Genomic DNA, 15,675 nt, shown 5'->3' with positions numbered 1-15,675 from the left:
AGAGACTCAATAGTTTAATTTTACTACACTAGAATAAGAAATCAGAAAGAAGCCAATGATCTGCAGTGGATTTTTTTTTTTAAAGCAGCATTGAGACACTAAAAAAATTTCAATTTAAAATAAGAGATTTAGTGGGAATTTAGTACTTTGGGAAAGGTATGAAACTGACAGCCCTAGAAACCAAAGTCATTCATTTATAGATTTAGTATAGCAAGCAACAGCAATGTTAATTTTCCAAAATTACCACAACATGCCTTAATGCTAATGAGGTAGGACCATATTTTGTGGTAAGATTTTATCTCTATGGTCATGAGAGTCCTTGGCCTTTCTGCTGAGACTGTGAATACAGATGCCACATTATGATTTTATTATATGGATGGTTGTCAACTGGGAACCAGACAGACCAAGTTTAATATAGACCACTACGTAGTGATCAGATGGTAATGACTTTGGGTCATATAACCCCAGGCTTGATTTGAACTGGGAATCTAAAACTGGATGACCTTCACTTCTAATTTGCTCATTCACTGCCCCATTTGTGGCTTTGAAAACAATTTTGAATGTGAGCTACTTGAGGCAGGGACCTCATTTGTACCTTTTATTTAGAAGTGTTTTAGGAGTAGCAACATTTGAGAACCTGCACTCAGCTCAACACCACCAAGCTGAATGGGTTCAACGAACTGGGAATTGTTAACGAGGTTTTCTCCTTGTAAATCATCTGTTCTACTTGAGTTTCATATCAGAAGCAATGGAAAGTAATTTCCATCTGATGACAATAGGGAATTTGTATGAAATGATCAACTGATATCACGGTCTGCCTTCTAGCAGAAAAGTGTCCATCTTAAAAATACTGTCAGCACAACTAAAACCCCTCTGCTGGCCCAGAATTAAGGGCCAGGTCCTCCTCCCATTGACCTCTCACAGAATTTAGTAAGTGCAAAGATGTAGTTTTAAATTGCTTGGTGAGAAGTCAGGCATATTGACAAGGCAGGTTGTATGGGAAGTTCTGTCTTGTGGAACACAGGATTGTAGTCCCCAGAACTGTCACTAACACTAAATTGACTAATAAAAGCCCAGTTGGATTCCCTTTGAAGAGGATACCACCCTGTTCACAATCATTTCATTCATGAATACAAAACAAAGTTAGATGGGATGTTCCAACAATATTTTATTTAAGAGTATACAATATGGCAGCATTAAGATTAAAGCAAAAAACAAGACATAACTGATTTACATAATTCCTAAAACAGACCCACTAACAAGAGGAGCCAATTATGGTGGTGACAGAAGGGTAAACTTGGCGACCATCTTTCCTTAGTGCCCATACCTGAAAATACAAATATTTGTTATGTTACCATGCTTGTTATTTTTATACTGAATACCAATGTTGATTTTTTGGCACCAGCTTTACTCTCATGATAATATTTAATCCAATTAACATGCAACATACAAATATGTATTTCAACCTCAGTAGAAATACCAAAAAGCAAAGGTACCTATTTAACTTTTTCCTTAATTCTCCCAGACATTAGTGATTAATTGGGGGAGACTAACTAGCTTATCATTTCATGGACTTGTGACCCTATTGTCACAATCTCCTGCCTGAACTCCACTTCTCAAGTCTGTCCTTGGTATAGAGAGGCTGGAGTATATCATTACCCCTTATACACTACTAGGCATGTGTAAAACGTAAGCCAGTTCATGTCTCATACTGGTACCTAAACATCTTAGTCACTAGCCAAACAGAATAGCTGCCCCATGAGTCCAGTTTTCAATTATGGCTGCCTTAAGATGTTCAAATCCTGCACTTCGGTGCTGAAGTTGTCACAGAAGCAGCCATTTACACAACTGAGTGCCAATTAATGCCCAAATATGGGACTGAGAAATTTTAACACTCCTGCTTTAGAAGTCAGGACAGTTTAAAGAGAATGCTCTTTTAAAAAAATCTGGGTGAATCTGTACCTAGCAAAGTAAGTGGTTAATAGATAAATGATTCCCTTAAACCAGGCACAGAGTGGGGCGGGTGCTAGGTAAGCTTCCTGATACCATTTTCAGCTTACTGCATCTCAAACCCAACCTTCAATACTCCCTAGTATCACACTTCTGTACCCCCATATAAATAGGTCAGTGCCCCTCAATACTAATCAGCAGCTTCTCTAGCTATTCTAATGATGGGTCTTTATGCAAGGCCATCAGTCTGGCTAATTTGCCTAGTGGTTCTGCACTGCAAGCAAACATCCACCAAGCCAAGACAGCTAAGTTAGTTTTAGTCATCTGTAACCTTAATAGGGTTTTAAAACAAATCTCAACAATGCAAGGTCAGAGTGACCTGATACAATTTTTGGCATCTTGACATAAACACAATATCCAGGTTTTGGAGCAATGGATTTAACCCAGGTTAGTTTCTGAACCCAAGTCACTCATGTGGGGCTCTGCTATCAGTGAATTTCACTTCTCTATGCTCTCTAGAGGAAAATGTCGATGTAGAGCTCCAGTTTATAACTGCTCTCACTTACACCAGGACGATCTGGACACCCTTCAGAGCCCATAAACTCTGTAAGCAAAGATCGCTGTACAGTGACACAGAAAACTCCTCCTAGTAGGAACAGAGTATGCGGCCAAACCCCGAAATGAGAAAGATACCTGGGTGCTCTATCAGCAAGATCTAGCTGAGATTAACATTGCCTAGCACTCATCACAAGAGCCAATGGATGCGCAATAGTATGTTCCATGCTGGGAAAGGCACAGGATACCTACTTTTGGAACTCCCATTCTCTGTTGTCCAGTGGACACACCTGGCGAGTCTTAAGCCAACGAGAGATGCAGTGGAAGTGGAAAGCATGCTGAAAGAGAAGGTACAAGTTACATAGTTTCATAAGGTGCTGTTCATGAATCTCTTAATACAGAGAAATTAAAGCAATGAAAGTGTCACTATAAAAAAGGGTACACTGAGCGTTTGTAAACAAGGAGATGTGGAGAGCTGACTGAGCTCAATGATAAATGGCAAGGAAAAGGATGGTTTTGATCTATTAAGAAAAGGAAGGGAAATATCAATGAAGTAGCAGCGAAGAGGCTGTTTCACAGCTGATGCTAAGGCAAATCACAGATTTGACAAAGGAGGGAGAGCAGGGTTCAGCAGCTGTTAGTACTAGCAGAGTAGAGGCCAATAGAGATATGTCTATGAAGCCAAGAAGAGGCATTTCATAGTGGACAAATATTTGAAGAACCAGAGAACGTCCTGAAGGGCAGGAATGATGGAGATGAAGGTAGAGGCTGAAGGAAGCATTCTGCAAGTACTCTGAACCAAATGATGTTTGAATACAAGTGACTTTGGGAGGCCAGATAGAAAGCTCTATTACATATTTGCTGCAGATGCTGTCCTCCCTTAGCTCCTTAAAAATTAGGGTCCCACTTATCAGTCCCATTAAAGGCTTATGTTGGGAATCCCAGTTCCAAACACTTAAGTAAAACACTAAAAGCCATGATTTTATCTTGCCTCTGTAGACAGATACAACTTTGTTTTTAGCCTTGTTGAGGCACTATCTTGTTGTAACATGGCTCCACCACATAGTAGTTTTTGTAATGTAGCCAGGTCCAAGTCTGGCAAGAGTAGTTTCTTTATGCAACCCTTTAACTGTTACCCTGGACACAGTGGCATGCCATGACACTTAGTCAAGCAAACAATGCCAAACCTCCAGGCAAAATGGCATCCTGCATGTGTTGTGACCTAACACATACAGTGTACATGTGATCACACTGTGTGCAGGATGCCATTTAGTTCTAAAAAAAAAAAATAAATAAATGTATCCTTCATGCATGTTCAGGGGCTGCCCAGAACTATTCTGCAGGTAAAATCAGTCCTCGGGCATGCAATGCATGCATACATACATACACAGTATGCCCTTGCCAGTACATGAGGTGGTGGGGAAATGCTGATTTGCATGCTTGAGTCTAGAGACATGGCTGGTACCCTGTCTGAAGGGCAGCGATGCCTCAGCAAAATGGGAAAATCTGAAATTAACTGGAACAATTTTTAAATACAGAAACAAACCCTCTAGTCAAAAAATTGACCCTTCACATAGGCTTGCACATCGAGAAATCGATGTGTTGGCATACAATAACACTGTTTTCTGAGGATGGGATAACTCCCAGCTATGAGCCTGTCCCTTGAATATTCAGAGATATTCACATTTCAAAATTAAATTCCTACAATATTGCCAAGCAACAAGGTACAGAGGTATTTCTATCCTTTACCCCTTCCTTTTCTGTATTCTCTTTCTCCCAACCTGTCTTGTTCTACATATTCCCAACCCTCATTTTTCCATTTTCTTCTTCCCTTCTTCTCGTCATCTCTCTACGTCACAGTAAGCATCCAGGGTTTGAAAATTCTTTCCTAGTAAAGAATTATGAGACCATCTTAATGGATTAGCTGACTTTCTCTATTCTGATTTTGAGTAATAGAAAAGAGGGGACCTAATTTTTTCATAATAGCTGGTTAGTGAAAGCAGTTTGCCTTACATTGCAGACACCCCATGCGACAGTACACTCTTCAGAGGTAGCCGATGCCTGGTTAGCTTGACATTCTATACCTGTAGAGAAAGATTAAACACATTCAGAAGTGGGACCCTTTCTACTTGTAACAAACAATCCTCTTTACTACAGTAAATGAGGAAAAATACCCGAGCTCTTTGTTTTGTTGGACTTATTACAAGCAAGCAGTGTTGGAAATCACTGGGTTTAAGTAAGATTTTTTTCAAATTGGGGAGGGAGGAATTAATCAGTTATTAATGAAGACAGATTTTTTTGTTCACTTTCTTAGATTATTTTGGGGGTATGAGGGGGGAATTGTGTAGGAGTACCTATATCATCTGTCACTGAAATGTGTCTGCTTGCCAAATTGTAAAGATAAATATTTCTAATTTGGTCATACCAAAGTCTGTTTGGCCTTTGAAGGGTTTTTATTATAGTTATTATTGTTACGGATTATTGCATCAAAATTGTGAGGAAAGATTTAGTTAAGAGGAAGATTTGCTATACAAGATTCTCTATCTGGGACTGCCCTCGTTCAAGATATTTGGTTTGTAACAATCAGTGCTTGTGCAAATTTATTCATGTAGCATGGACCTTGGCCACATCTTTGTAGCCTTGTACCAGATAAGCACTTCCAAAGCTACATGGTACAGTGCATGTTAAATATTACTTAACAGTAATCTCTTATTCAGGTGTTATATTGAGAGGGAACCTGCAAAGACCGTCGTAAAAATGCCCAAAGAACTTCTCAGGTGGCATGAAAGGAGAAGGGAGGGGAAAAAGAAGGAAGAGGTCAGCCCCAGATTTTACGTTCTAGAGTTGGACCTCTCCAATTAGAGTACTTGTGGCACCTTAGAGACTAAAATTTATTTGAGCATAAGCTTTCGTGAGCTACAGCTCACTTCATCGGATGAATGCATCCGATGAAGTGAGCTGTAGCTCATGAAAGCTTATGCTCAAATAAATTGGTTAGTCTCTAAGGTGCCACAAGTACCCCTTTTCTTTTTGCAAATACAGACTAAACACGGCTGCTACTCTGGAACCTCCAATTAGAGTGTAATCTGAAATAAAATAAGCAGTAAGGACGAGATAAAGGTAAATACTGCCCCTTCCCTAGAATCAATATTATACGGTTTTGATGCCAATGCTTAAAGCACCCCCCTGACAAAGCAGTAGAAGTCAAGCCCACATTGTTATTAACAATTTTGATAGGTAACCAGGGGACAGATCTTTTTCCTACCAAGGAAGAAGTTGAATATGCTACAGTACTTTCTGAAGTTAGTTTGTGTCTGAATACACTTCAGGGATATAGAATTTGACCCACCAAACCATGGAGGATTTGGATGCTTTCAAGCCTAGGCATTTATTGTGGAAACTGAGAAAGATGAAGTTTTACTGCATTGATCTATTCTACTGAAGTCTGTTTTAATTGCTCTTCTCAGATTTATCATACATTTTCTTTCAGGTGTTCAGGCATTAGACAAACAAGAAGAAGAACAGTTTTCTCATGAGGTATGAAAAGGTGAGTTAACCTTGGTTGTGAGCAACTATCCATACCAAGTTATACCTAGGGATTTTCAATACCACCAGGTAATCTACTACAGATTTAGGTAAGATTTCATTTGTCACACACTTTCCAGAGTCGCATCTTTTCACAAAAGTCTTGGGTTCAAAATCTAGGCAATCGCATAAGAAATTCAGAAGAGCTGAACACCTGGGTTCTTGTTGCTTTCAATCTTGACACCAATGGAACTGTGTCCAAATTCTTTAGTTACTCAAGAAGGTGGAAGGTATTCAGGAGGCTGACAGAGCTTTGTTACTTTGGAGAATTGCCCATTGGTTTGGAATTCATCATTTCAATGCCCAGACTCAGTCTTACATAGTTAGGATTGGGAAGCAGGAGCACATCCTGGGACAGGAACAGACAGCTGCAACAACTTTTCTTTGGCCAATTTGGGGTGGCAAATTTAAAAAACATTGTAATCAGTCATTCTTCCTAGGAGCAGAAGGGGGAACCACAGACTTTATTCAGTCATCTATGAGCCAGTGTCTGTTCCTATTAATCTTTGACCTGCTTCCCTCGTGCAGAAGAGTCTTGCCTTTGCATTCCTGCTTGATACTAATAAGTCAAGCAAGGGATAATGTAGTTGCTTGGATATCAGTTAGTCTACTTCTTGGGGGTTGGGGACCATTCCAGATAGTCTGTTGATGCAGTGTCTCCATAAGAACCCCTTATGTTGGGGAATCTGGCAGAATCCATCCTGAATTTTATCTTCTTAGTGGAACTGTTTAGTCTCTCAAGGTCTAAGATGGCTGAGATTCCATAAGATTTTTCTTACTATGGATACTGAGTAGATCTCAGAGCATTTTTCATCTCGAGAGGAAGAGCTCAATCACCCACAGTTATAGGAGGTGAGAAATTACCTTCGAAGGATGATTGTATGCTGACTTCTGGAGACTGAAAAATTAAGTGAAGGTATGTGGAAGAGCCTGATGCTCTGAACTGCACAATCACCCATACCTCTCGCCAAAATCAACTGGGACTCTGAGAAGTAGGATATCTTGCCCTAATCCTATTTCCGCATGGAGGTAAGATGGCTCTCGTCATACTTACTGTTTGGGCTGTACTAGCTTCCCTCAGACATTTCAGAGGTAATACCTAGACCCAGAACAGGGATGAGTCATCCCTTCCCTGCTACCTTTGCGATGGGTAAGGATTAAAAGAACTTCTGCTCCTTCCCAGACTTTGAAAAACGAGGAGAAAATGCTTTGGTATGTCCATAGTATTGGGTATAACACATCAAGCTTCTCTCTCAACATATTCCACCTGATAATTCTAAGGCACAAAGAATTTACTTTGAATAGTTATCCACTGTCCAGGGCTTAAACCAAAGTTGACACCTGCCCACTAAATTAGCTGTCATAGCTCTCTGTGTCCCTCCCCCTGTCTGCCCCTCTCCCCCGCCCCAGTCCAGGGTTCCATCAACACGAACACAGTATAAAAATTCATTTGATTTGTTGTAGTTTGTGGCAAACTCCTCCTTAGCGTTGGATAGGAGATATTTATCCTTGGTTTTAGCCCGTTTGTCTTGTTTTGCTCACTTGATCTTGACATCCTCTTCCTTCCTCTTTGCCATTCCAAATATTTACAGAGGAAAGAATCTATCCTAGTTCTCTGGCTTGGGGTTATGATTGTTTGCTCCTGAGGAGAAGTCAGAACTTGTGGAAGGTGATTAGGATCTAGAACACTTTTGCCATTTTGAGGTGATCATGGTTATCTACAAAGTTCTGTCTCAGCTGGTGTTCTGGCTCAGGTTAATTTGTAGGGATGTGTAGGTTTTGAGCTCTGGTGGTCCGCATCATTCAATATTAGAATTGACTAGGAAGCGTAGGGGAAAGCTTCCCTAAGTGTCCAGATCTTCCTCTTGGGAATAAGATGGGTCAGACAGGACACCAGATTCCTTGGCAAATAAAATTAGTCACTTAAAAAACCTGAAGTAGGACCCTGGAGCTTCTCTCTTCAGGGGGAGACTTTTCACTTTAGAGTGTGTGTATGTATGTGAGTGTGTAAAAGGAGTTTTGGACTTATTCCTGAAAAGCTGTTCATCAGCAAGTATGGTCCATACTGCAGAGTCCCAAACACTTAAGAGGTCAGACCGCTTGCAGAGACATCTATGGGGGAGCCCTGGGATGGTGTTGGTGGATGCAAAGGCCCCCAAATGAGCCATCCAGACTGAACTCCTTCCCTGATAGGGCAAGTCTTGGCAGGTTGGAGGCAATCATAGACATACGCCCATTCTTTAGCTCCCAAGGCAGCATTCTTGCAGATGGATCACCTCTTGACCTTCTGCTTCTCCACGTTTCCAGCTCCACCATGACAGACAAGGGGTTAACAAAGGGAGAGAAGGAGCTCCATTGGTGGCCTCATTCAGGGAGCAAATCCTGAAAATTCTGCCTCTGCCTCTCCCCACCCCCCCAAGCAGGGGAGATGTGCTGGCTGCTGCCCCAAATTAAACTATAAAAGCAGAGATTGTAGTAGATAACATGGGAGTGCTTAACTACTTCTCTTTGCTAGGGGCAGAGAATCTGAAGTGAAGGCAGAAGGGGTGTGGCAGAGACCTGGAGTCTTGTTGACAAGCATGAGCTATCTGTAGTATTTGAAAGAAGTGCCACCCAAATGTCTTGCAGTAGGAGAGTGGTCAGGATCCCACAGTAAACATGTATTTCAGCATTTCTCCTGTAAGAGACCCCTTTTGTTTCCTCCACTACTTTGGCAGCCTTCGGTATGTTAATATGGAAAGAGAAGCAACCTAAGATTCAATTTTCTCTCTAATTGCTGACAGAAAATAAGGCATGGTTCTCCTTTATTTGCAGCTATATTAATGGACCTCCAAATTAATACTTGTTAAGGTGTGGCTACCCAGGAGACTCCTCTTTTTTTTCCCCCCCTCCTTTTATTATTTTGAGTGGCTCCTTTTTGAGCAACAGTATTGTGAAAATACACACTACATGGTGTTCTCTTTCTCCCTGCAAAGTTGCCTTCTAGAATTATTCATGGCTTCAAGTACTGTACTGCATCAGAAGTCAGAGATGGAAGAAACAATCAAGTCAACTAATCACCTTACCGCTAGCGCAGATCTGTTTCCTACAAAGTTTTCTAGGGCTTCCCCAGTCCAGTTTTTAAAATTTGGCACAGGAGGGGATTCCACTATGCTCTTTGGAAGACTATTCCAGTACTTTATATTTACAATACTATATATTTATATTGGATTGTCTCAATATTTAGTTTCATTCTTCTGCTCAAGGTCATATGGTCACTTCTCGTTATAATCCCCTGTACCATATTTCTTTCCTCCATTAGTGTTTACACCGTCCAAATATTTGTAGACAGTTATGTTCCAGGCTTAGTCATCACATAGTCAAGCTATTCACAATTACTTTTTAGTCTTCTCAAATTAATCCCTTCAATCCCTTAAGCATTGTGTGTCTCTTCTCTGGACTCGATCCTGTTTGTATATATTTTTGTGATTATGAGATGGCCAAAACCAATACAGTATTGCAGGTGCAGCATCACCAGAGTTGACCAGACAGCGGCTTCTTTAATAGCTCAATGTATGCAGCCCAAGACTGCACTAGTCTTTTTTGTTAGTATATTACATTGCAAATTCATTACAGGAGGAGGCTGGTAATACTGCATATCATTCAGATTGCCAGACATGTCTTATATTTCAAGTTGCCTCTAAACTTTGCCAAACCTTATCTATTTGAGCTGAAATTTTACATGGCAGGTGTCTACCTCAGGGTGCTTCTCCCCCCCCCCCCCAATTTTAGCCAAAATGGTTCAGCTGTTTGAGAACAAGGCTAGAGGAAAAATACATTTTGGTCATATTAAAACATTTAGAAAGTGACACACAAAATTGTTAAAACACTAAGGTTGCAGAGCTAAACATTCAAAAGTTAGGAAAAGCCAGAATGAAGGCCATCTGTGCAACCTTTAATTCAGCCCTCTGATACAGCTTTTAATTACATGATCATGTACTTTTTTCCACCCCAGAGGACTCCTGCCTCATTCAGTGCACAGGATAGACTTCTGGCATTTCCTAATTTTTTAGTGCTTGACTTTGCAAGCCAAAATGTTCTTTTAATGTAGTTTGTGTGTATAATATTTTAATATTCTGCTTCCTATTACTCATAGCTCTCTTTCAACATTCCTGCTTTCCAGGTTTTCCCTTGCCATTAAATCTCTGTTTCACATACCCTAATCCCAAGTATATTACCTTGCATTTTTTAGAAGTCTCATTTTGGTGGTCCTGCAGATATTAATTTCAGTTTCTGAATGATTTCTGACCTCTCAGTTTACTATATGAAAAATTAAAATGCTGTTTACTTTCTTCCAGATTAATTATGTTAAATAAGTCCAGAACCAACACTAATCCTTACAGCACCCAGTTAGACACTTCCCCAACTCTGTACAAGTATCATTGTTTGTAGCTCAGCCTATCTGCATGTGAGATTGCCCCTATCCAAGCCAATATGAATTAATTTAGCAAGTAAAAAATTTGTTAAACATAATTAAGTGCTTCCCCAAAATCAAGTTATTACATCAGGTTCCATTCAACCACTGTTTGTTATTCTACTTGCACAATCCCTCACTTGCCTCCCCCAAAAACCAATCCACTGTGGTGTGAGTTTTTCTAAACCTGTTGCTGCTTATCTTCTAGATGTAATTTTTTCCTCTTAGTATTTGGTCCGTTATTTTATTAAGGCTGACATGAGACTTACCAAGATAGTAACAGCCAGGATCATTCTTTCCATTCCCTCCCCCACAAAAATTTCTCCACTCTTTCCCAGTTCTCCATGATTTCTCAAAATAAATGTCAGACCTGACCAAATACTGCATGTTAGGTCTTGGTATGGAAGACCATAAATAGTTTGGGGGTAGGTCAGTTGACTTAAGTCACACCAAGTTCCACTGGTTTATATAAACAGAATTTATTCCATGAATTATTAAAAATTATGTTAACCTATGGGATTCTCTGAGGACCAAGATTTGCTCATGCCTATATTCTAACTAGGGCCTCAAAATGTTTAAATGCCCCACAGGTGTACTTTTTATTTTACAAGACTAAAGATAATGAACAAAGCAAGACCAGCCTTGGAAAACTGTTCTCACAGGGTTCACCTAGAGTATGCCAAATATTTTTTTGTCCATCTATACCAAGGCAAGGTTAGGCAGTTAGATTTTGTGCCTCTGCTAACACTCAATTCTGAGAATCTGTTTTTGTACCCATTTTGTAACTCTTTGCAGAATTGATACGAGTGACTGATCTGTGTGCACGTGTACACTTCATGTTAGAAATTTTTTAACCTGAACTCCAGTTTAATACTCTTCATATGGAGTAAGTGTTTTGATGTTTATTTGTAAAATTAAGCTTATTGTACAGTGTTCCCAGATAAAGCAGAACAGACATTTAAGGGTAATGTTTGTATTGTTCAAGTATTTTTGATTGTTTGGTTTGTCTATTCTATAACAAAACAATCCATATGCCTCTGGATAGCCACCACACAATTCCAGATTATAATACCCAGCATGAGGTAGCTAATGCTATCTTCTGTGGAATGATACAAATTGAGGTTAGTGGTTTGACTGGACTCTTGGTCTGTCAGTAATTGTATAAGTATTGTGTGTCATAATCTTCACTGGTTTAATGCAAGAGTCAATAATCAATTTGGGTTTTCTAATTAGTTCAGTTTATACATGATTCCCACCCCTAAATAATCTCATCTCACCTTTGGCCCCTCATCATTACTCCACCTCCTGGCACTTCTTTCCAAACCCCTGCCCAGCCAACACTGCCTCCTGTGTAGCAGTGTAATACCAATTTAATTCTTCAATTTGTCCCTCTTTTAAAGTGGGGAAAAAAGGGAAATGTGGTGGTGAAGGAGATTAGATCCTGGCCTTTAAACATTACCAAAACACAAGCTTGCAATTTTGAGCTTTGAAAAAAACCTCACTCCTAGAGGCGATTTTGGCTGTACATCACATCTGTGAGGGAACTGCCATGTCTGAATAGCCATAGTGCCTGTAATTTCCCCCCACTCCATTTACTTACACAGATCCATGATATGGTTCCTGCAAATGGCACAGTTATCAACCACAATGTCCCAGGCCCAGAGAGCTACTGCATTCCACTACAAAGAGAAAGAAGAACACATTTTCTATTGAAATTACAATATCTGTCAGAGGATTCCTTCCCCCCCACCCCCCGTTGCACTATTCCTGAGATCCCAGCTCTTCAGAGCACAGGATAGGGAGATTTCCTTGAAAACCTACCACCACCACTCTTTGGAAAAGTTAGAATTGCTTGGGAGTAATGAGACACTCCTGAATCCACCCCAAGACTCAAGCATTTCCTGCCAACCCAGGAAACAGCAGAAATTATTTATTACACAAGAAATATAAATATAAAACAGACTCCTAGTTAGGAAAGAGGCTCATTTACCTACATAAGCCAGTCACTCTTAAATATAAGTCCCTTATTTTTACTCAAACAAATGCAACCATTCATATTTCTATTCAAGAGATCTGAATCCCATATCCAGGTGGGTCTTTTGCTCCCCAAGCCACATCCTTAGCACTGATGGAATGGATGGAAAGCGTGCACCTTATTGGAAGTCCAATCCAGATATCCTTGACAAAACAGAAACTACCACCATTAGCAGCAGCCCTACCAATAAGTCACCACTGCAGAACAATGGGAACCAATTACTTGAGACAGTTTATATGCCTCCCTGCACTGAAGTCCCTTTTTTCAAACACAATAGGAGATAGCACAAAGAACTGCAGGGCACATCTGAGGATCCAATATGGGTAACTGAATAAATGGTTGTTGGGTTTTTTTGGGGTGGGGAGCTAAAAAAATCGCTTAAAAGGTGAGATTTGAGGTGTCGTCCCCCCCAAAAAAGGGACTGACTTCCATGATCACAAAAGCCTATAAGAAGAGGGTCTGCTATGCATTTAAGGGGACAATATTTGAAAGAAAAAAAAATCAACACAGGATTGGAACTCCTAGCCAAATGATACAGAATTGTAACAGACTGCATCCCATCCCCTTCTCTGCCCCCCAAAAAGATTCAATTAGAAGACACTTCATAATTACACAGGATACCAGAACTTGGTTGCCTGACATTGTGGGTGGCAAATATAACTCTAGACCGATTATGTCACAGCAATATAAATTAGAGATTATTGTCTAACTCCCTTTCCAGTAAGTGATTGTTCTCCACAGTATATATTTTCCTGTATACAAGCATATCAAGTGATGTTTCCATCACGTCTTCTCAGAGTCCACCTACCAACAGATGTCACCATTAGTAAGCGTTTCCTGATACTTGTCTTAAATGTCTCCTTACTTGCTCATTATAGCTCTTTGTACAAATTACTTTTCCTCCCCTCTCAGTGTTTTCATGCTGCATAAACTGCAGGCCCAGATTTCTGACCACTGCTACCATTAAAGTGTTTTTCTAAACTGAGAAGTAACAATGTAAATTTGTAAAAGCCTTCTTACTCAGGAGACCTGATGTATCCAAGTCACAGCTATTAAATTTAGAGATAAAAATCAGGATTTTATTACTTATTTTACTTCTGTCAGATCAGTAAAGCCAATATAGCTACAGGGGAAGTCAGAAGATGATCCAATCAACTACGCTACAGTTAGAGAGTCTTCATTTCTGGTGATGTTGTATTCATGCCCACTGGGCAAGGCTGGAGTAACCAACTGGCCTGTGACTAGAAGCTCTGACTGGAGTCACGAGATCTCTGACATCATGTGTTGCCAGGGGAGGTCATGTAGGACAAGCTTCACTCAGCATGAGCCAGTCTTACCCACAATCAAATTCACATTCACACACACTCCTGGAGTGCGGCGGCCACTACTTCTGTCACTCAGGTGTCTGAGGAAGGTTATGAGAGGTCCTGAGCACCCTTTTCACTTTTGCCCAGTGGACGTCTCCATGGGCAAACTTCTCGCTGGGTTGACAAGAGAATCTTCATCATGCAGGGCCCGCTCCTGGGTTGCCAGCGCACCTCTGGCTCCCTGACCCTTCGTTTTGGGGGTTGAATGAAAGAAGGAAATGAGACAAGACGTCCTTCCTCCTGGATGGGCCCCAGCCAGCTTCGGGACAGAATCCAGGGGGTGGGGACGAGGAGCCGAGGCCACTTGCAAAGGCGCAGCAGCACTGTCCGCGGGTCCCCTGCACCACCCTAAAGACTAGATCAGGGTCAGGAAGAAGGAGCCTTCCGCCTGTCAGCAGACCCCCCCCCCGCCCCCCACAGGAGAGGGCTCCCACGTCCTGACATCACCAAATTAAGTGGCAGCGAGGCCCCGTCACGGGTGGCTCCGTGTTGGGGCAGGGCCACACCAGAGACCCCAGGCAGCCGGCATGCAGCCGTGTCCCCGGTGCGTTACCTCGCCCCCCGCGCGTCCCCCCACACCCCCACCCCGGCCAGGCCGCGCAGCATCGTCCTGACAGAGTTGGCTGAGCCGAGGCGTCGCCCCGCCCCCATCCCTCCCCGCCTGCCACCACCCAGGCCCCCGTGAGAGAGCAGGCGCCTCCCTGACACAGCCCCTCCCCGCACGCCGCTGTCACCCGGCAACAACAGCGCAGCTGATTGGCCCCTCCATCCCCCACGTACAGCGGCCCCGCCGCAGCTATTGGCTCCGAACTCCGCCAGAAACCCAGAGCCCCGCCGTCTCCTGAATAGCGCGGAACCGGAGACCCGGCCCCTGAGGAGAACAAGACCAGCCCCATCCTCGCCCCGGAGCGACCGGCCCGTTCGCCCCTATCTCGCCCCGCAGCTGTCAGGGTGACGCCCCCCAGAGACCACACCTTCTTCACTTCGAAGCGCTTCTTACTGGCGCTACTGTTGGTGCCGCTCGGGGTGTCCACATCCATCGCCGCCGCCATTTTGAATACACGATTCCAGGTCCCCTTATTGCGCATGCGCGGGACAGGGGACGCAGACTCGCGACAGCCTCCTTTTTCCCTTCCCCTCGCCCCGCCCCGCCCCGCACGCAAACAGGTGTGTCGGGGGGGGGGGAGGGGGTGAGAGCAAGGAAGCGTCACACGACACTGGTCTCTTAAAGGCGCCGGCCAGGGCGGAGCCCAGAGTCAGCCTCCCCCGCCCTCATGACAGAGTTGCGCAACCCGAGGGGGGGGCTGGGCCGGGCCCAGCAGCAGCATTTAAAGGGAGAGGCAAGACTTCCCTCCCGAGCGCCGGAGTGCTGCTGGGGCCCCGCCCCGCCCCGCCCCGCCCGTCAGTCAGTCTGCGCGGCCCCTGTCCGGCCCCGCGGCGCCTCGTCCGCAGCCCGGGCCCGAGGCCGCGAGCTGCGCGAAGCTCGGGCGCGCTGCAGGCCTCGCTCGACCCAGGGGCTCGGGCTGGAACCGGCCTGGGCTTCGTGCGGCGGAGCCCAGCCCCGCGCGGCTGCCCCGTTCCGGCCGGTGCCGCTAGAGTCGGGTAAAGCCCGGGCCAGGCCGGCCGCATACGCGAGGCTGTTTGCTGCCCTCTGCTCCATGGCGGTGGCCCCCAGGGGCCGACAGGACATTGCACTGAGGCAGCCACAGGCTGGACTTGGCCCCGTGCCT

The 15,675-nt window shown here is 43.3% G+C and overlaps 1 protein-coding gene across 1 annotated transcript; it reads right to left on the bottom strand.

Annotated features, from left to right (window-relative positions):
• Positions 1 to 1,148: 1,148 nt before the first annotated feature.
• On the bottom strand, positions 1,149 to 15,077 carry RBX1 (ring-box 1). The gene is made up of 5 exons (XM_048834944.2): positions 14,920 to 15,077; positions 12,144 to 12,222; positions 4,519 to 4,589; positions 2,758 to 2,843; positions 1,149 to 1,327 (listed from the first exon to the last, which is right to left on the bottom strand). Exons 1-5 carry the CDS (start codon positions 15,031 to 15,033, stop codon positions 1,315 to 1,317), a joined length of 363 nt encoding a protein of 120 aa, XP_048690901.1. The 5' UTR covers positions 15,034 to 15,077; the 3' UTR covers positions 1,149 to 1,314.
• Between the last annotated feature and the right edge of the window lie 598 nt (positions 15,078 to 15,675).

The sequence above is a fragment of the Caretta caretta genome, chromosome 1, assembly GCF_965140235.1.
Source record: "Caretta caretta isolate rCarCar2 chromosome 1, rCarCar1.hap1, whole genome shotgun sequence".
NCBI classification, from domain to species: domain Eukaryota; kingdom Metazoa; phylum Chordata; order Testudines; family Cheloniidae; genus Caretta; species Caretta caretta.
The sequence above is the reverse complement of the archived record's forward strand: the minus strand, read 5'-3'. Positions and strand labels throughout refer to the sequence as shown.